The sequence below is a fragment of the Alexandromys fortis genome, unplaced genomic scaffold (assembly GCF_014885135.2).
Source record: "Alexandromys fortis isolate MF-2015 unplaced genomic scaffold, M_Fortis_MF-2015_v1.1 scaffold_32, whole genome shotgun sequence".
Lineage (NCBI taxonomy): Eukaryota > Metazoa > Chordata > Mammalia > Rodentia > Cricetidae > Alexandromys > Alexandromys fortis.
Window position 1 is genome coordinate 5,617,502 of NW_026067938.1, and position 25,863 is coordinate 5,643,364.

Genomic DNA, 25,863 nt, shown 5'->3' on the forward strand with positions numbered 1-25,863 from the left:
TTTCCCCAGTGTCTGGCCCAAACATTCTACAAGTAGTGTTTGTTGAGTGAATACATACACACACATACACACACACACACACACACACACACACACATAGTGGATAAATAATATAGAAAGTATATAAAGGCCAGTACAATATCTTGTCTCAAGTATCTGTGATGCAGATATTGGTGAAGTAAAGTAATTGAGAAGTGTTCTATCACTTGTTGACTTGTGAGCAGATTGCCATGTCTGACTTGTTGCTTCTTTATGGACTACTAGTTTGCTTTACATCTGATAATGGTGTAGGAAACCATTCCGAGACATGTGTCACTAGTTACTGGCTTGCATTTTTTTCTCTTTAAGCCAATTATGTGTTTGTAATTTACATCAAGATTCTTTTAAACGCAATTAATCATATCATCTCAGGCTATACTAGAAATCCTCTAATTATATTTTTGGTTACTTAGAGGATTGGATTTTATGAAAAGAATCTTATTCTTATATTTTCTTTGGATGCACGGTGCTCATTCATTCCAGTTTTTTTCAAACATGTATTCTATGCTATGCACTGTCCAAGGCACTGAGGTAAATAACAGCTTGAGAGAAAGAGGAGACACCCAAGACTATCACAGACATTTGTTCCCAAAGCATCTGGATTGTCAGGCAAGAAGGAAATCAAGCAAAGAATTACACTGAATTAGAAAATCCCAATGGAGAAAAATAGGCACAACGTGGCGGGGCCTCGCTTTTTACGGAAAGCTGTATTAAGAAGAGGCAATGAGGTGAATGCGCAAATCTGACATAAGCAAGTCGGAGATAATCTAGGACTAAAGTAAAAAGCCATAAATGCTGGCTAGTGTATGAGTCACTTTCCATCAGAATATCTGACGTCAACACCGTTGGCATGCACAGATTCTTTTGACTCCTGCTTGCGGGGATTGTCGGCGTTCTTCTAGCTTCTTCCCTTGGCTCCTTTTATTTCATCCAATCTCCCCACTTAAATGGTGCCACCCACACTGGTGAGTCTTCCGTAAATTATTCCTCCCTGGAAAGACCCTCACAGATATGCCAGGAGCCCCTCTCATAGGTAGATCTAAACCCAAGCAGGTTGACAACGATTAATCCCAGCGTAACCATGGCAAGCAACTCCTCCAAAAACAAACACACCAGCGCAAGCCTCTCCTTTCGTAGGAATTGCAAGCCTGTGCCTACAGATACGCATGTATGTGATCCTCCTGTCTAAATAAAATGACAGCTGCTCTTGAAATTTATGTGAGGGCTCATTGCATGACTGATTCCTCATAGATGAAGCCGCTGAAGAGAACTGAATTTTACAGCAGGCTACTGAATGCCTACACAATGAGGAGTTGAGACTAACAGGGCTGAAAGTGCATTGAACTTTGTCCTGTGTTGTTTATAGTTTTTGTGGTATTGTGCTGTATAATATTCCTTAGTTAGAAGCTCTATTGACTTTGTCCATTAAGCTAGTACAAAGTCGCTATGTTTTATTCCGCATGGATTGGAATGTAACACTCTGTATTCCCATGCTCAGTCATGGCATTTGGTCCTGTATAAACAGACGTTCTCCCAGAGATCTTCAAAGTTAGGATATGAATGAATCTATGACTAGGATAAAATTGGACTGTGGGCTACTGACTGTATACAGACGCCTTACTTTGCCTCTTATCTTTTTAATTATTAGTGCCTCTCTGGGACCTAGAACGGTTATTAGTGTTTGCCCCCCCCTGTTGTTTACAGTTACATTTTGACACCAGGATTTTCTTTTCCACCTTTTCATTTTAATCACTGTAGTCTAGTTTGCTCATGTCCTAAATAGAGGACGAATTTGTGGTATGTAGGAGGTAACGTTTAGTTCCTTGCAACTTTGGATGATTTTGGGATATCATAAAGTAGTTTTCAGCTGCATACATAATTGCCAGCATGGTTTTGATTACTCTGATTTGTCTTAATTGTCCCAAATTATCTATGGAATGGTCTTCAGAGATCAAAGTCTTTTTAAAGGCTGTCTTTAAAAGGCCACTGTAATGGTGTTGTCACGTAAGTGAGGAAACCCGTAAGGCAAGGCATAATGATTTTGTGTACACGGTCTCTCTATGTTTTCCCACATGACAACTGGATTTTAAGACATTAAGATTGTTAATGAAAGAACTCACAGTTAGCAAAAAGAAAAGGCAGCCAGTAACTGCCTCGTTCAGGCACAATGGGACATGTTGAGAAATTCTTCAAGACAGTGCATTGGAAGACTTGGGGCATCTGATTCTCAATGTGAAGCTCTAATTGGTTTGTTTTGGAACCCACCAACTTTGGGTCTGCATCACTACCCTCTGTTCCCTGACTCTCTGTGTGGCACACAAAGTCCTCCATATTTCCTTCTTGTCTTAGAAACAAGACTCGTAGTTCTTGCAAACCCATGCACACGACCTTGTATTTCCTGTGATCATTCCCAAGTTCAGGCTCTAGGGGTTCCTAGAGGTAATGATCTCAATGAGGGACCAAAAGAGAGCCCGACATCTGGCCCTTCCCTTAGAGCCTCTGGAGCCAGGGTTCTCTGGAATTCAGGATGAAAGAGTTCTGTGTCCAGGCTTTTCTCTAAGAGCCCCAAGAGCTTCAGAGGAAGGCTTGTGTGCAAGTATTTACGAGTTTATCCCATAGAGGCCGTCACTCACCGATGGTTACAATTTAAAAAGGCCATTTGAAAAACACTCCCAGAAATAGCAGAGGCTTAACTCAGACAAGGAAAGAGGTGCCACGGCTTGGCAAGCAACAGGACAGGTGTACAAAGGCCTTTTACAAACCTAAAGCTCACCCTGATATTCAAACGATCAGCTTAGGCAAAAACAGTACACGGAGCTAAGCTTCCAGTCTCGTGCAAGAAATCGGTCATATTCTTCCAGCTCCATGCCACTGATATCTATCAAGAGACCTGCTCTGCATCTCCCTGTTAGGAAACCACATCTTAAGGTTTTCACAAAAATAAGTAAATAAATCGTGAGATAACCTGAAGCAAATCGGAGTTAACAGGTACTTAGAAACAAGACTCGTAGTTCATGAAAAGGTCTAGAAAGATAAGGGATGCTTGAACTCTATTGTACTTATACCCCCTTCACAAGACTATCCATGTTTCCGTTACGTTTAGTTTCCCGAGATCTATTATGGGTTCTGTTTTCGATCTTTTCCACTGTATGAAGTTGCAGTTATTACGTGAACACAATCAGCTGAACGTGACCTAGTTGTTCTGTAAGCGTGTTAAATGTTTGGGGAGTTAACATCAGAAGGGATTGGGGTCAGAAGTAACTGAGTGAAATGAGTAAGGACTTTTGAGTAAGTTACATATTCATATATGACTATTAAAGAATAAAGCACTGATTCGACGCCTAGTTTTCTTTCCTAGAAATACAAACATGAGAGAGATCTTGCTACAGAATAAAAAGATGAGAATGGAAGGGTGTCCTATAGAGTAAAGCCATTCAGGTCTTTGGGGTTTGTATTTGTTGTTGTTGTTGTTGTTGTACGTCAAAAAACACATTATGGAGGCCCTGCATGGCAGCATTCCACTCCATTTCCCTTTGTCTCACTGAAAGCAAAGGAATGGGCAACTTTCTGCTCGGCAAAAGATTGCTTGCACAGCTTTTAGAATCCATTCTTGGCTGTTACCACACCAACAAAGGCTTTACCAGGGCTCGGCAAAGCAGTCCTCATCGCTTAATCTGGTACACATCCGATGCAGTGAAGTGGTGAACTGGAAGTCGCCTATCCACTGTAATTCACCTTTGCTATTACAATATCTTTGAATGCTTCTGTCTCATTATGTGCTTTAGCTATATCCATTTCATTAGCTCATTTAATTTATGGAGAATAACTGCTCTATAATTTAACTGACAGAGCTAGTATTCATTAGTCTCAAAGTTACTCTCTGTCAGAAAAAAAAAAATCTGGTGTGTTTTCGAGTTCAGATCGCTACTCCGCCTTTTGTCACAAGCTCCCAGTTCTGAACTCCCGTTCCGTGCCGAGACAGATCTCTACCATAGGTCAATGATTAGAATAAATTAGACATTGCTTTATATTTATTGCCTTTTCTCTGTGTGAGTCTGAAACTAAGAAGCATTCTTGCACAGTGACTATGAAAAGCGACAAAGCCATGATACAAACCAGCACCCTTCCTCTTTGGTATATCTAATTTCAAAACACACCCATAGCCACCAGCACTCCATTTCAAACCTCATTTTACCCTGCTGGACGTACCACAAGACAGAGAAAACCAGCAAGACTTGCCTTAGGTTTACTGTGTCTTGAGTCAAAGGGGCGTCATGAGCCACAATACCTGAAGTTTGCCTTTGTCCAGCATAGGGAAGTGTTATGACATAATATAGCGTATGCTAGGTATTCGATACCTGGGACATCTTGCTGTAAGACAGTATGCACAGGAAGGCTGTTTAAAGTCTAGAAATAAATTCCCTAAAAGTTACCCTTTTCATCATTGGTTAGTCTTAATGATGTTGCAGAACAATCAACACGGAGTGCAGTGACTGACAAGGTGTAAGGATTCCTCCCCACAGCGAGCTAGCAAGCAGTTGAGCAAATGACACAAGCCCAGAGTTCCCTACTCAGAATCACTTCTGACTCTGCCTTCAAGGAGAGAGAAGCTGCTCTCCTCAGAGCTTGTTCTCCAAGACTGTCCCTCCCCAATTGCAACGGCAAACACAGACTCAAGGTTGTTTGCCTGTATGTCCTGCCCAATCATCTACACATTGGGGTTACCACAGTATACCCGCCTTTACTTTGAATAATTTGCCAGCCTAACTAGCAGGACTCAGGAAAACACGCTTACCAGTCTATTGGAAAGGGCATCACAGAGACCACAGTGGAGGGATTTGTAGGTCAAGGGAAAGGAATGTGGACAGCCCCTTTTAGAACTCTGCGTGTCCAGCTGTCTAGAAGCTCTCTGAACCCTTCATTTTGGGCTCTTATGGAGGCCTCAAAACATAGACACAACTGACTAAACCACTGCCATTTGGCATCAGCTCGACCCTGTAGGTTGACAGGAAGACCTGCTCCAACCCTGGGTTGGTTTGGCTCCCTCATAGAAGCCTCCTATGGCTTCAAGCAAAATGAACCCAGTAGCATCTGAAAACACTGTCACTTCTGATCCTCTAAGGATCTTAAGAATTGTATCCCAAGAAATGAGGAGAAATACCAAAACACATTTCATGGTGCCTGGGTTCATGATTGTGGTTATTGGAAGACCATGGTTTAAAAAAGACTTCCATGGGCTCTCAGCTTCCATCTCTAATATTATGACACAATTGGCCTTTTTCATTTTGTATACATCCTCATACCTACTGCTGCTCTGTCACGCCCATTTGGTCAATCTAAGGGGTTTTGTTTGTTTTGTTTTGTTTCATTTTTGGTTTTGATTATAAATTAAAAAATAAAAACCTCTTCCTGAAAAGATGCACCTTGTAAATTAGCTATAAACTAATTGGACAAATTGATATGCTAATTTACATCACAATGGACACTCATATTGTTTTAGTGGAAAGAATTTAACCCTTTAAAATTGACAAAGAGAAAAAGCAACAAAACAAAAGTACCTACAAGTTAAGCTACTTGAAACGAGTGAAACCTTAAACCCCAGAAGCCAGAGCTCAATTGCTCTTCTCGAAGCCAATATCCTTGGGCAAAGATGAAAGTATTAAGGAAAACAATTTTGGGATTGGTGCCAGTTGATTCTCACCGGGCCACCAAAGCACAGGTGTCCTCATAAAATTGCTAACATTTACTTCCATCAGCATCAGAGGGAACCGTCACCAAAGAGTAGACAGGCTCGCCCGCATAAGCTTCAGAGGCAACAGAAGAGGTGGTTGCTAATAACAGCAGAGTGTAGTAAGAGTGTTAGATGTGTATTACCTGGACAGATGAGGCCAAATGGGACACATATCCGTGTTTAGGAGGAGTGTGGACATAGCAGATTTTAGTAGGGGGAAGGCAGCTGCTGTCTTCGGTCTCATAAAAGTTCTCTCAGCCCAGGCTGATACTGCAAGCCAACAACCCCAGCTGCTCTGGAAGCTGAACCCAGAGGACCTCCAGAACAAGGCTTGCCTAGGCTGCAGAGGATTGCCTGGGTGACTTACACAGAAAGTCTCAAAAGGAAGAGCAAAATGAGACCTGTGGGATATACCTTAATGGTGGAGCTCTTAAGTACCCACCATGTACAAGGCCATAGTTTTAATTCTCCAGCACTACCCACCTACCTACCTACCTACATACATACATACATAGGTACATACATACATGTTACATGCTTTATGTGGAAGTCAATCAACTTAGGAGAAAGTTATGATGAAATATAAAAAGAATGAAATATGGCTTTTCTTCAAAAACTGTTCTTTACTTCTAAAGTTGGTTATTCAAGGAAAAAAATAGGTAGAGCACAACTTTAATCCCAGTGCTCAGGACACAGAGACAGGTGGATGGATCTCTATGAATTCCAGATCAGCCAGAGATAAATAGTGAGATTTTATCTCCAAAACCATTAATTATAACTTTATACCCTATATTTGCAAGCCTTACGAATTCTATAGTATAGATTAATGAGTTAGTTTCTTACTTGAAATAGGTGAGTAGATATAAATGGTAACCTAAAACTATTTTTGTTTTGACAAAGAGTCTGATTTCTGCTGATATAAAAGACATAGTTTGGTGTTGACTGAGTTCTCTGTCCCACCCAGTTCTGCAGTCATTCAGTCCCAAAGAAATACACAGAGGTCTACATTAATTATAAACCGATTAGCCTATTAGCTCAGGCTTCTTATTAACTTTTATAACTTATATTAGCCCATAATACTAACCAGTGTTAGCCACAAGGCTTGATACCTTTTTCAACGAGGCAGTCACATCTTGCTTGCTCTGTGTCTGGCTTCTTCTATATCTGGATGATGACTGCAGACTGAATCTTTCCTCTTCCCAGAATCCTCCTGTTCGTGCCCCACCTATACTTAATGCCTGGATGCCCCACCTATACTTCCTGCCTGGCTACTGGCCAATCAGCATTTTATTAAAATACAGTTGACAGGGTACAGACCATTGTCCCACAGCACTCCCCCACCCCCTTTTTCTTGTTAAAACAAGAACTCTGAATCAAATCTTCTTTGTTTAGCTTTTCTGACCATTATCCATAACAATTTGTAACCAACATTCTAAAGAAAGGCAAACATCCATAATCCATTTTTTGGGAATATGGGCATAGTTTTCCAGGCTACTTCCTGCTGATTTGGGGATGCTGATAATCTTATGGGGACCTAAAGAAAATTTAAGATTATGGTCAAGTCCTGACTGGAAAATTCTGTGAGGCTTGATCATCTCAGCCAGCAGTCTTGAAACTGTTCTGGTTGCAGAACTCAGAGGAAACTCCAACAGAGGTCCTCTAAAATGTTGGATAATCTGGACCAATGCTCCTATTAGAGATTCTTCAGGGGGTCTTCCTTGATCAAACCTGATTTTCTTAGCCCTTAGTACCATGAGAATAGCATGTAATTCTGCCTTTTGGACAGAATTGTTCCACCTTACTTAATTTTTCTGATTTGTAACCTGCCTTTCCTGATTTATTTGTATCTGTATAAAATGTATGGGCTCCATACATGTACAATTCGGGAAGAATCCAAATAGTTCTCTTTATAAGGTTAATTCTATCACTTTTGAGATAATTGCTATTAATTTCTCCCAAAAAAAAATAGCACAAGCTCTTTGCCAAGGTTCATTGTCTTTCCATAACTTTTTAATTTCATCAGCAGGAAAAGGTATTATAATCTCTGCTGGGTCTATACCTGTTAGTTGACAAAGTCTCAATTTTCCTTTTATAATTAATTCAGAGACTTTTTCCATATAAGTTTTTAATTTTTTACTTGGTTAATGTAGTAAAAAGATCCTTTCTAAGACAATATCTTACCTCTATATTAAAATTCTTGTAGGGTAATTCTAGAAGTCAATATAACTAGAATACAATTAAGATTTGGATTCAATCTATCTATATGTGCCTCTTGTAATTTCTCTTCAATGACCATCAATTCTTTTTCTGCTTCAGTTGTTAATTTTCTGGGTCTTTGTCACCATCTAAGGTTTTGTTTAAATGAACTATTAGCTCAGGTGTTATCCCAATATCTGGTCATAGACTGGAAATATCTCCTAACAATCTTTGAAAGTCATTAAGAGTCCATAATCAGTCTCTTCTCATTTGTGCCTTTTGTGTTCTAATTCTATAAATCTACTTTTTATAATCTAGATAATTGACAGAATCTCTTCTTTGTATTTTTTCAGGAGCAATTTGTAATCCCCATTTGGGAAAAACTTTTTTTACTTCTTCAATCATGCTTTCTAAAGTATCTGACTTGGGGTCAGATAACAAAATGTAATCCATGTAATGGTAAATTATAAACTTAGGAAATTGCTTGCATGTTATTTCCAATGGCTGATTTACAAAGTATTGACACAGGGTGGAACTATTGAGCATTCCCTGTGGGAGGATGGTACACTGGTATCTGTAGGCTGAGGATTATTATAAGTAGGCACTGTGAAAGCAAATTTTTCTAGATCCTTTTCTTGTGAAGGTATAGTGAAGAAACAGTACTTTAAATCAATAACTATAAGAGGCTATCTTTTTTGTAATAAAAAAGGCAGAGGAATTCTAGACTATCGAGGGCCCATAGGTTGGATAACCTTGTTGACAACTCGTAGATCTGTCACCACTCTCCATTTCTTTTTAACAACAAATACAGGAGAATTCCAAGGGCTGGTTGATTCTTCAATATGGTGAGCATTTTATTGCTCCTATACCAGCTGTTCTAAAGCCTGCAGTTTGTCTTCCGTTAAAGGTCATTGTTTAACCCATATGGATTTCTCAGTTAATCATTTTAAAGGCAAGGCTGTTAGTTCCTCTGAAAGTTTGCTAGTTGCTTTGTGTTCTTGTATACCCTGAATGGCTGGTGACCTTTGTTTATAATATTTTATAATATCCTTCCCAGATACATGAGTTTGGGGCCTGCAGGAATGTTAACCTGGGTATTCCATGTTGCTGCAATAGGTCACAACCCCATAAATTCACTGTAATATTATTGACATGTGTCCTCAGCCTTTTTTTTCTGTCCTTCTGGTCCTATGCATTCAACTGACCTCATGCTTTTTTTTTTTTACTTAAGATAGGATTCCAATTCTTAGGAATTGAACATCTGCCTCTTCTGCCTCTTGAAGAGGCCAATCTGGATGCCAAGATTCTGAAGTAATGATAGTCACATCCGCACCTGTGTCTAGAAATCCCTCAACTACAATGTCTTTTATACACACTCTTAGCTTTGGTCTTTGATCATATAGAAGTCTGCCAAAATATATGTTTCCTATTTCCTACTAGAGTTTTTGACTCATCCTCCAAGTCTAGTCCATCATCCAGAACAGTATCATTTTTTTACAGTATGCACTGGGTTGTTTAGTTTTCCTGATGAGACATGTTCTCCACGGTAATTGAAAATGACTGGTGTGTGGAGGAGTGGCGGGCTGCGTCCCCAGCACCCGGCTGCCCGTATAGCTTATGCCCAGAAATAATTACACGGAAACTGTATTCTTTTAAACACTGCCTGGCCCATTAGTTCCAGCCTCTTATTGGCTAGCGCTTACATATTGATCTAACCCATATCTAATATTCTGTGTAGCATCATGAGCAGGCTTACCAGGAAAGATCTTAACCTGCGTCTGTCTGGAGTGGGGGAATCATGGCCACTGCCTGACTCGGCTTCTTTCTCCCAGCATTCTGTTCTGTCTACTCCGCCTACCTAATTTTCTGTCCTATCAGGCAAAGCAGTTTTCTTTATTAGTTAACCAATGAAAGAAACAGATAAGATACAAGACCCACCTCCATCAGACTGGGCCTTGTTTGATATTGAGGCCTATGAGAGGTCTCCAAAGGAGTTTTCCAATGATATCGGGTTGCCTTGTCTGTCTCTTCTCAACCTACATTGATTAGTCCAATGTCAACCTTTGCCACATCTCCTACATATACAAGAAGGCTGAGTCCTCCTATTCTTGCCATTCTTAGAGCAGACATTATTCCTAGAAATTCCTTGTCTACTGCCCCTTCTTAGGTGTCCTATTCTTCCACAATTGAAACATTTGGCATTTTGGTGTCTCCTTACCATTGGAAATCACTTCCCCTACCCAAGCTTCAGTACTATAGTCAAATTTTTCAACTCTCATTGTAGGCAAGATCCATTCATCTATGGGTGCTGATAACCTTTAAAGCCCAGGGATCTTCTTACATTCTAAGTTCACGGTTTCAAAAGCCAAGGATTCAGTTAGCTTCAGGGTCTGTCACTCCCAATTGTAAAGTCTTACTTAATCTTTGTAAGAAGTCAGTAAAAGGTTCTCTCTGGCCCTGTTTAATACTAATATATGACTCAGTCCTTTTTTCCTGGTTCCTGAATTCTGTCCCAAGCATTTAAAGCTGTTGTACTACATAGGGACAAGGTGTGTTCATCATAATGTGCCTGTTCCTGAGGATCAGAGTAATAACCCTTGCCAAGAATTTGATCTTGGGAAGTGTCAAATCCTTTTGTTTTCCCCTGTGGTTCTAAAATTTTTGCCTCTTCCCTCCAATAACACTTCCAAAGCAACTGAGGTCCATTTTCTAGGACTCCTGAGATTAATTGAAGCCAATTGTGTTTTCACCATTTCCCTGACAAAAGGTGAATATTGCCCATAAGAAACTATTGCTTGTTTTATTTCTTTTAGTTCACTCATACATATTGGTTTCCATGCATATTCTTTGACTACCTTAGGGTACTTTGTGCCAGATGGTCTTTCTGAGGAAATTACCAGATATGCAGTTGAAACTCTGTTTAAGTCATCCCAGGGTCTGGCATGTACTAATGAGGCTAAATCCTGTCCTTGTACCTTCTGTCCCTGCTCATCAATTTCACTAAATTCCTCAATCTTTTTAAATCTTTTTACTACTGCCTTTTTTAAAGTCTGAATCTCCTGTCCAGTGTTCTGTTCTAAGGTATGAAACTTGTCCAGTAAAGATAATGTCTCATCCTTGGACATATCATAACTTTTCAACAGATTTTGATAGATTTAACAGCAGAAATTCTTTCAGATAATTTTGTCAGATTGATGCGATCTTTCTTCATAGTATTGAATCATTTTTAATTAGATACTATTGAAAACAAAGCTAATTCCTAGAATCAAATAAAGGGAAGGAAATAAGCATAAGTCTTGCACAATGCCTTCCATAATATAAACAAAATAATTATTGAACTCCTGGATGTTATCAGTCATTTTTTTTGTAGTTTTTCATATCCTACCTGTTGTTAAGTAATTACAATGAATTGGGGTAGGTGTAATAACTGCTATGAGCCAGCAGATGTCGCAGTTGCAGCCACATGGCCAAGAGACACTAGCAGCACTGAACAGCACTTGTTGCTTACTTAGGTACTGAAAAATATGCTTTGTTTAACAAATTAAGAGCAGTTATTAAGGTGATCAAATGATTCCAAGAGTTGGAGCCCAGGGGAAAAAAAGAAAAGCCAAACTTTTCTGTCAGTGCGAGTTGCAGACTATGTACTACAGGGATCACAGGCAGCAGTGTGTGGGCTGGTGTGTAATGCACAGAGAGGCAGCATGTGGGTTGCTAGCTGGGGAGCACTGAGCAACAGCATGCTGCCTCTGAAGGCCAGCCAGAGAAGAGTCAGTGCCCAATGCACCACATGGCTGGCGGACTGATCCCAAAAAGTGTGGACTGGTCCTCAGGATCAGGAGCCAGATGATGGTGGAAGTTACAAAATAATCCCACACTAGTTCAGAATTATGTATAATAAGGGGTTATTTATTTAGGGGTGGACTCACAGATCTCTATCCTAGATCACAGTCCTTTGCACAAACAGGGAACAGGAACAGAGTCTAGCAGTGGAACCGAGAACCAAAAGCAAGAGAGCGAGCACAGGCTTTACAGCTGCATTTATAGTATAAGAGACCTCGCCTAAGTGGGCTGGTATCTTAAAGACTATTGGCTCCCACAGTGGTTTGGAAATTTGAATCATTTCATCACATACTTTGGGCACATTCTTTACTTCTGGACCTTAGCTTCCTTATCTCAAGTATCGAGCTCATGGGGTTGTTTTAAAGTTTAATACAAACAACATACCTACCATAGGTGTTCAGAGAGACTAATGCTGTTGTCCTCCAGCCTCCGAACTCTTCACCAACGCTAATTCTAGGCAAACACTGGGTTTGCAAAAGCTGTCAAGTATATTAAAAGAGTCACTGAGTAAAACAATATATCTGTCTAAATAAGAAGCAAAACATTTCCAGCATAGAGATAATTTTATTCTCTTTTCATTTAACTGTGTGCTCTAATTCCACTCCAGTGAATGTCTATCATAATAGGATAACATTATATGGAAGGTGCATGGTTTATGATCTAAGTGGTCATATATGAAAATTCAAAATGATTACTGTGATGCAATTTTGATATTTCCTTATCGTATTTTATAATACTAACTGGTTTGAGAAAAATAGACCTTATTGCTTAAGCATTATGAACTACTAGGGTATGAACACTGAGAAAGAACCACACGGAGTTGTAAGTAACGTTGTTGTATTAGACTGTCTTGGATAACACCTCTCTGCACCATTCCTGGGCTACTATGGCTGCATTCCCATTCTCTTCTCCATCTGCAGGCTTCCTGCACTGTGGCACTTGAATGCTCCTCCAACGATGGCTCCATTTTGCCTTTAGCCTGCTTGAACCTATGACGGGTCTCCATTTAGCGATAGCTGTCCTTTGCAACTGATGGTATATGTGCTACTACTGTAGGATACAATAGTCCGGATAAAAAGCTATCCTGGCATTTACTAGAATATACTCTCTCTCAAACTCACATGTATCCGTAAGAGTGAATCTGTTGTGGATTGCTTCACATCCTCTCGACAATCAGCTGGTATCTGTCTGTCTTACTCGTCTACAACTGTGGGGCACCTTTCCGTTTCCTAGTAATCCTAAATCTGTTTCTCAGATGCAGAGAAGGGAAGAAGGAAGGTGATGAGTGGGGTGGTGGGTGGGGAAGAAACACAAGAACATGTCTGCATTGGAGTCCATCTATGTAATTATACCGTTATATAATTCTTCAAGCCTCTGTTTCTAAACTACACCAGTATAGGCATAATAGTAAATATATACATCTTCAAGAAAAGGTATAATATTGATCATGAATAGAATGCAAATGAAAAGTATTTCCGGAGCAGAAACACTGACTCTATGGGTGTAAATATCATGTGAGCAGGAACACTAACTTGACTACACCTCACAGTAGTCCAGATGTCACGTGGCCATCGCCCTCTTCCAGAGGAGGTTTTGTGTCTGAGGTTTTGGTCTCTTCCTGCAGGTCCCTCAGCCTCTGACACAGCCAAGATTCAAACCCAGATTGTTGTTAGATTCCAAAAGTTCTCTTGCACACGCATCCGAACACATGCCCTTTCCATAAGCATTTTTAAAATTGTGATACTTGTCATAACTCAGATATTTTATTGTATTGGTTGAATTCTCTAAAGGAAAAGAACCAATAGAATGAGTATATATTAAAAGGTTATATAGACTGACTCACACAAAGTAATCCAGTTGGTCCCAACAATAATGGCCATCTTCACACTGGAGGGGCCAACAACCCGCTAGCTGCTCAACTCATGAGTTTGGGGGTCCCTCAACAGTCCCAGTCTTGCACTGAAGACATGAGAGCCCCTAATTGTCAGTCTACAATAGATGCCCAAAGAAGCTGGGTTCTGGTAGTAGGGAAGGAATATAACACCAGCAGTGGTGGCAGCAGCCACAGAGCTCTTAAACTTGCCAGGATGAGAGCAAGCAAACATGCCAGAGTAAAGCTTTTTTACCCAGGCTGCCACAAGGAAGGTGCCACCGACATTCGGAGTTGATCTTCCACCACTTCTAATAACCTAGTCAAGAGAATTCTTCACAGGCGTGCCATGCAGCTTGCCTTTTCATTGGCTGCAGAAGGAGTCAAGGTGCCAACAAAAACTAGTCCTAACACTTAACCTACCTGTCCTTCTGAGTCCAGCTTCCAGTGTCATGGCCTGCCCCTGACCCATCACAAGAGGCTCTAGATTGTTACTTAGTTCATCGGTTTGGACAGATCATCTCCTCAACCAAGCAATTAGCTTGGTGAAGACGAAGCTGTTTAAGATAGAGTAAATAGTTCCTAAATGGCTGCTCTTTGGTTTGTGTTTCTTATGACTGCATCAGCGATCTGTCCCTCGCAGACTCTTAATAAATTGAGTGCAATATTAACAAGTCATCACAGACAGAAGGCTCTCTCCCCTCTTTAGGATAGAACATAATTCTCAGATTTGAGATTAAATCTCAAAATTTTTTGAATTAACAAGTTCTCTGGAGGCTAGTTCCAGTTTAATGAATAAAGGGAAAAGGAATGGTAAGTCAACTTTTTATCAATTTAAAAGGGTTGAATTTGATAGAGGATAATTCGCCTTCTGTCTCCTCAGCTTTCCAGGGCGCTTTCCTTTTTGCTTCTCCTTGCAGTAAATTGTGAAACCCCTTCTTGTCACCAGGAGGATCCCTAAGAAAGGACCTCGGCGAAGAGGCGAAGGGGAACACCAACCCTGAAAAACAGCCTTGGAACTTGAACCTGGCCATGGTGCTAGGAGATAGCAGGGATTCTCGGGGGGGGGGGGGGGGGAGGGTTTGTTTGATTGTTTATTTGTTTTCCCCTGAGGATTGAAGCTCCCTCAGGAAGGATGGAACAGTGTGCCCACTTGTACTCATGATAGGTCAAGAAATAGGAAGTCTTGTGATAGCCGACTTTAAAACATCAGAGAATATAGCCCTGCCCCTCTTGTCCTCTATATCTTGATGCCCACTACCTCTACTCACCTCTTCTGACATGTGATTTTTTTTTTCTGGCGTATGACTTAAAGAGGACTACATGAACTGATAACATTGATTGGTTGCTTAAAGATTGGTTTGGAAATCTCTGTAATCCATCCTGCCTTAATTCACACTCTTCAGAATTATGACATGGTTAGAGTACCCAGTAAGCACCAGACAAAATCTCTTCCAAGAAATAACAAGGCGTATAATTTATAAGACATTTCTGTTTCAAATAAGTGAGAAACACCATCGGTGTGGAAACAGCTTCAGTGATTACCATACCTTGGGGGAAGTTGGAGAATTTTGACGTAAATGTCTTAAAGAATTCTAGATAAGAGACAGTCAAAAAAAAAAAAAAAAAAGACATCACCAAACAAACAGACCAACCAACAAAAAAGTTCTTAAAGTAAAAACAAGGGAGTATCTCACGTATCAGAAGAAGGATTCCTGACCAATAAGGGGAAATAACGTTTTGAAAGGAAACCCTGTTATTTTAATATTTTGTTCTTCATCACTGGGTCTCTCACATTCAGGAAAATTAGGTGGATTTACCCATGAAAATAACACCATAGATTCCGGAGAACTTGATATTGGCCGGAGAGCAATTCAAGAGGTTCCCCCCGGGGTCTTCTGGAGATCGCAACTCTTTATTGACCAGCCACAGTTTCTTAAGTTCAACATCTCTCTTCAGAAGGATGCGTTGATTGGAGTATATGGCCGCAAAGGCTTACCACCTTCCCATACGCAGGTGAGAGTGGGGGTTGGCATCAGTAGGATGTGGGCTCCTGGTTTGCGTTTCCTAGATGTTGCTCTAACCCAGAAACTCAGCTGTACGGTGAAGCCATCACTTCCAAGTGAATCTTTTGAAACAGAAGTTTGAAGTTCCTGCTTGTTTGAGACATCTGAATCACGAGGAGGAAAGGGGGCCTGGTTTGCATTGCTAATGATTGCTTAAAATGGCTAAATGTGTCTGAGGAACTTGATGAGCATTGGGCATCAGCTGAATATCTAGCACACTGTTGATTCTCCAGGATGCTGTTCTCATTTCAGATGCTTTTATACCTTGCATAGCACAGAGGTATACCTATTCATCTTAAATCTGTTGATATTCGGTTAAAGCAATTTTTGAAATGGCAGATTAATTTTTAGTGAAAAAATTATGGAAACACAAGAATAACCAACATGATAGTTATTAACTTTGCCAATTCTAATCATCGTGTGTCTTTGGAAATAAAGGAAGAGTAAGATGAATAGTTGATGGTTCATGGAAAACCAAGCATGATGGAGTCAGTGTGGTTCTCGGACTACTGAATCTAAAGCATTTTAAAGTCAATTCTTTGCCTGAAAATACCCCCACTATAACAGCCACAGCTGGAGAGCCATTATCAAATGTCCACAGTTGAGCCAGAACCTAGCTGCACAGACTCTGAAGGCTGAGGCAGAAGAATGATGAGTTCAAGCTAGCCTTAGTGAGATAAATTACAAAGTTAAAAAAAATAGGACTCGAATATGACCCCATCATAGAGCACTTGCCTGCAATCTTGAGGCCGTGACATCCTAAATTCAATCCCATCTCCCACAAAATATAAAGTCAGTAATGCTGAGTCATGGTGTATGTGTTTGGAAAATGTTATTTTGTTATTTAAAACAGGTCTCGTGGGGGATGAGATGTAATAGAGGAGGCCCCAAGTTTCAATCTCTGTACCCAGGAGAAAAAGAAATGTTCCATAATGTCTAAGAGGAAAATATTTGAATTATCTACTATACAATTGGAAGAGATACTTATCCAAGATATATTCTGCTAGTAATTAGAGGAATTAAAATCATACTAATTAGTTCATACATGCTTAGAGGAGCTCGACATATTTTATAATAAATTTATCTCCTCGTGGGATTTCATATTGTTTCTCTTTTCATTTACAGAAAGGCCAAGATTTTTGTACAAACTTCATATTCTGTGACCTTATAAGAAATTATTTTCTATAATCTTAGAGTATGAACTATGAATTATTAGCCAAATACTAATAAAGAAGCCACAATGCAAAAGAAATACTGTAATTCTAGGAATGATTTCTAAAAGATCTAATGTTTGACTAATACATTACAATATAGGCTCATATCTGAGATGTCAAAGTAAAGGCCTTGGTTCCTTCTGGGACAAACACTTGTTGTGATGTACATGTCTCCAATTCTAAAATTGCCCCTGGTGTGATACTGACTTTAAACCTCTGAAGAAAAACGACAGACACCAAAACATGGAGAGCCACTCCATACTCATGGACTGCGAGACTTAATATTATGGAAATGCTGGGTTTTATCCAGAGCTGTTTGCATATTCGGTGCAATCCCCATCATAGCCCCATCTCAGTTTCCACAGAGATAGAAAAAGCTGAAAGTGACTCGCTCGAACTCCAATTATTACAGATTGCATTTCCATGAATAGTCCAGGAAGATACAGACAGCTCTCTCCGCTGAAACTCCATGGGAAATGAAATTCTTTTTCTTCAGCTCAGGAGTGCTCTAGATTATGCACACCTGTGAATGTGCAACTTCAAGTGTCCTGAGACTAATTTCAGATGAAGCACACGTGTTGTGTCCTGGCGTGGTGGTTCACGCGCTTGAGAGTTAGAAGCTAAGGGGCTGTCAGATAAAGTTCAAGGCCAGCCTGTTCTGCATGTAGCAAGTTCCAAGCCAGCCAGGGTTGTTTTTGAAAAGCGTGTATTGTGTTGTGCGCTTATAAACATTTGTTTCAGAATGTATATATAGCTGGATTTTTGCATGAGATGCATTAACACACAGAATTTGGGGAATGAAAAACGCAGCTTCACCTTTTCTTACAATCACACCGCTATTTCAGCACAGCGCCCATAATACCCATCCTTCTTTTCTACCACAGTGTATGTATTTGTGTAGGGTATGCTTTTTCTTAAGCCTTAGTTATTAGAGTTCCTTCCTCTGGCTTATTCAAGATCGGCAGAGCAAACAGCTGTTTCTAAGTTCACTGTTTAAACATGAAATACGCTATAAAGCAGCCCGGTTTGAACATTTCTCTGTTCCTGGGGAGCATTAAATAAATCAACCTGAAATAATTAAAATTGGCCAGCCCCTCAGAATAGTCACTTGAGTTTTGAAAGTCAAAGTCTTTGGGACCCTTTATAAAACTGTCCATTTGACCGTTGCCAAGGAACCAATTGACTTTCCTCTCCCCGGTGGCCGGTTTATTCTCCTGGACAGTTGGAAGCCTAAGGAAGCAGTTCTGAGCTCTGCAGGTCCTGTGCTATGTGTGGTATGTTAGTGCGTTTGCCTGAAGGCTGTTTCAGCAAAAGGGGGCAGAAACCTGTGGTCTAAACTCCCTTTACCACATTTTGGTTTTATGCTGTACGTGACCTTGTATGAGTAACTTAACTTCTCCAAGGCTCAGCGTCTGTTGGTAAAATGAGAGACTCGAATTGGTAGATTTCTAAAACTTTTTCCTTCGCTGTGTTTCGGTGATAGACAAGTTTCTGCCACCAGCAGAAACTTGGAGCGAAGTTTTGTAAAGCCTGGGTGTGATGGCATATGCCTACCCTGCCAGCACCTGAGAGACAAGGCAAGAGGTTTGATAGTTAAAGGCCACAAGGTCTATGTGACAGGACTAGCTGCCCCCCTAAAAAAAAAAGCAAAAGTTGATTGAAGGACATAGCCAAGATTCTGTGTTCCCACAACTTAATAACTGAAAGAATTAAACAGCTGGATAGATAAAACAGCTGGACAGACAGTCTTAGCTTTTCAGAAGTAAACTACCAAGCTACCAGAAAAAAAGTATTTGCATTTTTACATTTACATGGCTGATTGAAATAGTAAAGCACTGAAACCTTTTCTTCTACGGATTTTACACAGCACCTTGTTAAGACACTGAGGTTCAAAGCCGCTTGAGAAAGAACTTTAAAGTATATGACACGTATCCATGTGTGTATATAACACATGTGCATCTAACACACACACAATAAATCTTTATTCGTGATAGCATAAGAAGGCAACATCATGAGAAAATTTCCCCTAAAGGGAATAGAAATAGTTGCAATTTAGTGAGATCCACAGGCTGTGTAGATGTTGTCTCTGACAGCTCTCCAGAGTTTGAGACTGCAGAATTAGCCCGAAGCATTTCACACTGAAAAAGGCATAAGATCCTAAGACCCCCTCCCACGAAAGTCAGTCCCTCTACAGTTCCCGTGCGTGCGCAGAGCAAAGCTCAGACTTGCCCGTATATGACCGTGTTACGCCTGAAGAAGGAGCCATTTGATTGGGATGGAGATGGTTACAGTTTGAAGAACATAATTCCCTTCAGGTGTTTTGACTCACTCTCCTGACGTCAGCTGTGGCATGCCATGACAACAGCCTCCATCTGTTAGATGGCTAGAGGCCATCAACCACGTCACAGTTCCCGCCACTCTAGAGTTCCGTTGTCGTTCAGGTCTGGTACAAGTGCCCACCACTGTGTTGGCAGTGGTGACCAACTGTAGACTCGAAAGACCAGTTAAAACGCCAACTGTTCTACCCTTTCCATTTTCAGCTACTGTATGTAATGTTAGAAGAGGAAAGTGCCTGTATTGGGCCACAAAAGGAAACTTTTTCTCGCTTTTTGCCATGATAATATAAATATTTAAATCCGATAGGAAATGGAGATGACTTATTTGAAGGGGGGACACCCTTAAAATTCTGACGGTGTTCTCCTCTAACCATGAGAGAATAAAATTCCAGTAACTTTTAACAAATAGCTGGAGAAATCATTATTTTCATCCTTGTAAGGAAATTTAAAATTTTTGAGTGCTAATGAAGTTAGCATATATTTTGCATCTGTTTTTCATATTACTAACCAAAGAACAAAAATGCTTTTATGCAAATATTTCAATAAGTCCTATACTGAGTCACATATTAAATTCTCTTGCTGCAAGAGTAGATATCTGTGGTCTGCACAGTGGCAGCCTATTTAAATACAATTCCCAGAAATTCCAACAACTAATTTTATTTTTATGTGACTGGATTAAGAAAACCATGTAAGATTTTTTTTCCTCCAATAACCATTGTATTTTTAAAAAATCACATATATTCGTGAGCTTTTCCAGTAGCTGTGTCTTAAAAGTAAAATGAAACTGGACAAGTGTGTAGCAGCAATACAATCAATGCACTTTTTAAGGACGTTATTAGCTAAAAGGCTTATTAAAAACAACGCTGGAGTCTTTTTGGTATCTTCCAAATTCACTGGCCTTTGTTAAGAAAATTTTACTCCATTGTCGTCAATAATACTCTAGTTTAAATTCTCATTTCCTTTAACCTCCAATGTCTGGGATTAATAATTGTAGAAACAAAAGGTAGCTTCAAGGATGGCTGCCGTCATGTCCTTAACTCTACATGTTGTTTCTCCATCCCAAGCCCATCTGTTAATCAGTTTATTAAACTTTGATAAAGACTATAAAGGCACTTCATTAAGTATGTGTAAGCTGACCATATTCGCGTAAAAATTCCACAGAAGTTCAGATGGTCGCGTTAGCCAGGAGAGCAATGTGGTGCATTGGTGGAAATAACCCTGGCTCTGCAGCATGGCACACCCGAGGTCATAGACCAACTGCACCACTGCCCCCATGGAGGTCCTCCTGCACCTCCTAAAGAGTCCCCGAGAGTAGCAATGAATGACTTTCCCAAAGAGCGGCTTCCAGGATTAAGAATAATCCCAGTGCAGGCTAAACCACAGTGGTTGCTATACTTAAGCATGAAGTAGGAGTAGATCTTAAGCCATTCGTGGTCTGAGTAAACTCACAGAGATTTCATATTCATATCCTCATACTGCCAAAATTTCCCAAACTTGTTATTGGTTAGGAGAACCGAATTTGGAAGCCTCAGAAGGAAGAGGACGATCATTTCAACTTAAATACGAGGGGAGGCAGCAGGCGGTCCTCATCCTCAGATATCATGCCTGGACTTGCCAATCAAGAACTTCTTGCTAACACTGTATTTATTTGCAAAAGAGCAAAGCTTGAAGCAGCAGCAATACGAGTGTTGTTTCCGGCCACTAACCGCTTCCCTTACCCTCACCTCCAGTACGACTTTGTGGAGCTCCTGGACGGCAGCCGGTTAATAGCAAGAGAGCAGCGGAATCTGGTGGATTCCGAAAGAGCCGAGAGAGCCGGGCGGCAGGCGAGATCCGTCAGCCTGCACGAGGCTGGCTTCATCCAGTACTTGGATTCTGGAATCTGGCATCTGGCTTTTTATAACGATGGAAAAAATCCAGAGCCAGTGTCTTTTAACACCATCGTTATAGGTAAGAGTCCTCGTCAACACATCCTTTCCCACCTACTGCCTGAACTCAAACTCGCGTGGTTCCTAGGTGATGACGCACTTGTAAAGTGCACTGTTTTTGCGTTGTTCATTTGTGAATATACAGCAAGCACTGCAGCTCTGTAAGACATAAACTACTGTGGGGGAGAGAACGCTTTAAAAACCTGCATTGAAAGCATTACTGCTTTACGTCACTCTACAGATACCTTATATTTATATATGTTATATATATTATATATTATTTATTAATCGATTTGAGGGCTATGGAGTGTGCTATGCATAACTGCATCACCATCTAACTAACGCGAAAAGAATGACCACTTCTGAGAGAGGCAGGCACCTCACAAATGCTCCCTCTGTCTTCTTCAGAGTCCGTGGTGGAATGCCCCCGAAATTGCCATGGAAATGGAGAGTGTGTTTCTGGAACTTGCCATTGTTTCCCAGGGTTTCTGGGCCCGGATTGTTCAAGAGGTACGCAAGCTGGATTCCCTTCTTAAGCCGGTGTAAATAAGCTGTAGGAACCCATGCAACACGGGAGGAGAAAGGGGGGGGTGGGAACGGCCCCTCACTTGTTCCGCGGGAGGCTCAACGGAAACCGTGGCCGCTGATCCTTCTGTCGTGTGTCATTTCACAGCAGCCTGTCCCGTGCTCTGTAGTGGCAATGGGCAGTACTCCAAGGGCCGCTGCCTGTGCTTCAGTGGCTGGAAGGGCACGGAGTGTGATGTCCCGACGACCCAATGCATTGACCCGCAGTGTGGGGGTCGTGGGATTTGCATCATGGGCTCTTGCGCTTGCAACTCGGGATACAAAGGAGAAAACTGTGAAGAAGGTAAACATGTCAATATTTACCGAATCCTATTGTTATTGCCATAAAGAGAGAGATTAAATCTGTAATCTTCAGTTTGGCGAATGAATCTCTCTTTCACATGCTTCCTTATGAAAGCAATTTTATCTCCGTAGTTATGGATGCATTGTTTTTTTAATGCTCTGACTAATAAAAAGAACTAATACCAAAAAAATCCTTTTGCTCTGTTTCTGTAGTTTGAGTAATTCTACTTTTATCTTTATTTATTTATTTGTTTGTTTATTTATTTATTTTGATTTCGAGAAAGCAAGCAAGGACTTGTGTCTTGAAACCCAACAAAAGACTGACTTGTTGATGTTACTTTTTAGCTTTTTACATTGATGCCGACTTCTTTGGCATCTCTAGAAAGAAAAAACAATTGAATGTAATGTAATGAATAAGAACAGCATTGTGGGTTTGTGGGATTCCGCCATCACTGTATGTGATGTTGAGAGTCGAGCCACTATACTGTGAAGTGCAGTTACACTGGAGTTTTGGTTTTGGGTTTTTTGTTATTGTTGTTGGGTTTGGTTATTTTTTTTTTTTTTTTGGAAAACAAAAAAAAGGCACCATTTCCGTTCTCCAATCAAATTGATTTTATTGATCTGAACTCACAAAGTAATGCAATTAAGTCCCTGGAATTAAATTTTCAGGCCATTGACCGTACAAGTGTAAAGTTTTATTGAGTCAAATTGCTAAATTAAATCTCATCATCTAAAGCACATTAAAGTGAATTAAGAAGGATAGAGTGTGCAACTCATTTATTTCTGGAACAATTTGAGGCTCCCGTGTAGCTGTCAGTGCTCAGTGGTCATGGAGCAGGTCAGGATGTACAGGGTCTGCTCTTGAAAAGGCAGGAGTTCTGACTGCTTAAGGCAGAACCCAGAGCAATTGCCTGAACCCCCGAGAGCAAGTCTGAGTCATGAAACAAGGGTCTCAGTTACCTAAATGACATCAGGTTGGTTCTTAATGTGTGACTGGATTACAGCTCTCTGCTTTTTCAGAAATGAGCTCTTGAGAATGGTGGGTGGGTGGATGTTCGATTGTCTAAAACATTCTCGTCGTGGACTAAGAGTTGATTCTTTAGCCTGCATGTGCTATGATCCCGTTCAGCTTGACTAAAACGGTTCTCATCTCTTGACGCCAGCGGACTGTCTGGACCCTGGATGCTCTAACCATGGGGTGTGTATCCATGGGGAGTGTCACTGCAATCCAGGATGGGGCGGCAGCAACTGTGAGATTCTGAAGACCATGTGTCCAGACCAGTGCTCAGGCCATGGCACATACCTTCAAGAGAGTGGCTCCTGCACTTGTGACCCAAACTGGACTGGCCCCGACTGCTCAAATGGTGAGGTCACCTAATGTGAATATTTATAGTAATTTACTTACGATTTGGAATATTTGACTTTCTTAACATTAATAAGAAACTTTATCAATAGTGATAAATACAATGTTTTTATTTTTATTGAACTATATATTTTTATCTGCTCCACTCCCTTCCTCCCCCTCACCTTCTGCCCTCTCCCATGATCCCCATGCTCCCAATTTACTCAGAAAAATCTTGTCTTTTTCTACTTCCCATGTAGATTGGATGGGATATTTGACTTTCAAAAGCACACTTTGGTAAACTTAATTATGTAATCAAGTGGGGTTTTTTTTAGAATATAAATGATCCAAGCAATGAAGTAGTTATTCTTTATAAGAAGAAAATAAGCTAAAACAATAATAAATAAATAGAAGGAAATAAGCTCAGGTAATTTATTATGAAAAATTCTCTCTTCTCAATGAATAAGAAAAATGTGGTACATTTACACAATGGAGTACTACACAGCGAAAAAAAATAATGACATCTTGGAATTTGTAGGCAAATGGATGGATCCAGAAAACATCATATTGAGTGAAGTAACCCAGACCCAGAAAGACAAATACAATATGTACTCACTCATGAGTGGCTTTTAGATATAAAGCAATGAAAAACCAGCCTACAATTCACAATCCCAGAGAACCTAGACAACAGTGAGGACCCTAAGAGAGACATACATGGATCTAAACTACATAGGAAGTAGACAAACAGAAGATCTCCTGAGTAAATCGAGAGCATGGGGACCATGGGAGAGGACAGAAGGGGAGGGAGGAAGGAAGGAAGGAGAGCGGAGAAAAATATATAGCTCAATAAAAACAATTTTAGAAATTCTCTCTTCTTTAGTATTGGAGAGGATTGCCTTTTATCTGCCTAGGACAGCCCTATCTTCTTCACTCTCCCTGGATGGAAATATTGATTTGCATCAGGATCTGTATGTCTGTCTCCAGCTTGAGGATGGAAGCCCTGTTAGGAGTAGGTGGTTGTCGTAGTTGAAACAGGGCCTCGTGTAGCCGGAGCTGGCCTCAGATTTACTGCATAAGAGAAAGTGACCTTGTGCTCACTATCCAATCTCCATCCGGGACATGGGTATGTGCCAGCAAGCCCAGAAATGCGGGCGCTTTTTACCGTGGACGAATAATCCGCAGCTTCAAACAAACTTATCTAACAACAGGAGGCTAAATATGATCACACTAAAGAGTGTGTCTGTAACTATTATATGCACTAGTTCAACGTGGATTTTAAATTATGATTATAAGGGAATGACAGTGATATTATGCACTAGTATGCAGACATTTTTGCACATATTCAGACATTGCTGAAATGGACATTGTACAAAATGGAACTTGCTGATTTTTTTTTCCAAATCTAATTTTTCTTTCTTTTTTTTTTTTAATGCTGGTTACAACTTCAGAACTAATTCCATGATATTCCCAGTCATTAGTCACACAGTGTGAGAAGATGCCATTCAGCTTAGAAAACTGCAGTTTTAATTGGGAGCTAAGAGGAGCACGCGTGAAATAACTAGACGCCAGTATAATATCATACCAAGTGTTACACAGAATAATTCGCTAAACTCAGAGAAGTGATCCCATCTTGACGAACCCTGAAAATTTTCTCAGGGACTTCTAGTAACACTTTTTGCCTTCATTTAAACACGGCAGTCTCAGGGGAGAGGCAGGGAAGGAGCCGTTTGTGACTAAGGAAACCGTTGGAACATGTCTGAGGACTTGGACTGCGAAGTCGGAGACATGCGTTCATCGCCAAGTCTGTTTCATGGATCTTTAGTCATTAGAAAATTACTGTGTGTCTCAGTTTGCTCATTGTAAAACCACGGAATGATCCTCTCTGAGGGGCTGTGGGGATGACTTGGTGTGTGTAAAGAGCTTGCTAGAAGCTGGGCATCGTGGACACGCCTTGACTCCCAACTCTCCACAGGGTGAGGCTGGAGAATCAAAGGTTCAAAGACAATCTGAACTTTATATCAAGATTAATATAAAAATTAAAAAATTAAATAAAAATTAAACAAAACGAAGCTAACTTGCTGCAATAAATACAAATAAGTAGCACCATAAAATGTGATATCTTGATAATAAAATCCAAATACTCCTACCACTCCTGCGGCTGAGATTTGGAAGTTACAGTTGTGAGGAAGTTATAACTGTGAGAATATTACAATAACATTGGGACAGTCTGGGAAGAAAGAATAACTGAGGTAGACAGTAGGTGGCCCCCATTATGAGGGTTGTAGCTTGGAAATGCCACACTAAACAAAATCCGCTGGCGGCCATGGTGTGCGTGCTAAGATGAGGGTGGTCTCAGGCCCAACACTAAGTAATTGCCAGTTGAGTTAGGAGACAAGCAAGAAGACGTCACCGAAGTGTGGCCCGATGAGAGAGT

The 25,863-nt window shown here is 40.5% G+C and overlaps 1 protein-coding gene across 3 annotated transcripts in view; it reads left to right on the forward strand.

Annotated features, from left to right (window-relative positions):
- Window positions 1-25,863, forward strand: part of Tenm3 (teneurin transmembrane protein 3) — a 606,148-nt gene that overhangs the window by 470,725 nt on the left and 109,560 nt on the right. For all 3 annotated transcript variants that reach the window (XM_050147272.1, XM_050147274.1, XM_050147273.1), the window contains 5 exons: window positions 15,478-15,692; window positions 21,023-21,242; window positions 21,629-21,730; window positions 21,894-22,088; window positions 23,251-23,451. In XM_050147272.1, coding sequence (XP_050003229.1) covers window positions 15,478-15,692; window positions 21,023-21,242; window positions 21,629-21,730; window positions 21,894-22,088; window positions 23,251-23,451 — 933 coding nt within the window. The remainder of the gene's footprint in view (window positions 1-15,477; window positions 15,693-21,022; window positions 21,243-21,628; window positions 21,731-21,893; window positions 22,089-23,250; window positions 23,452-25,863) is intronic.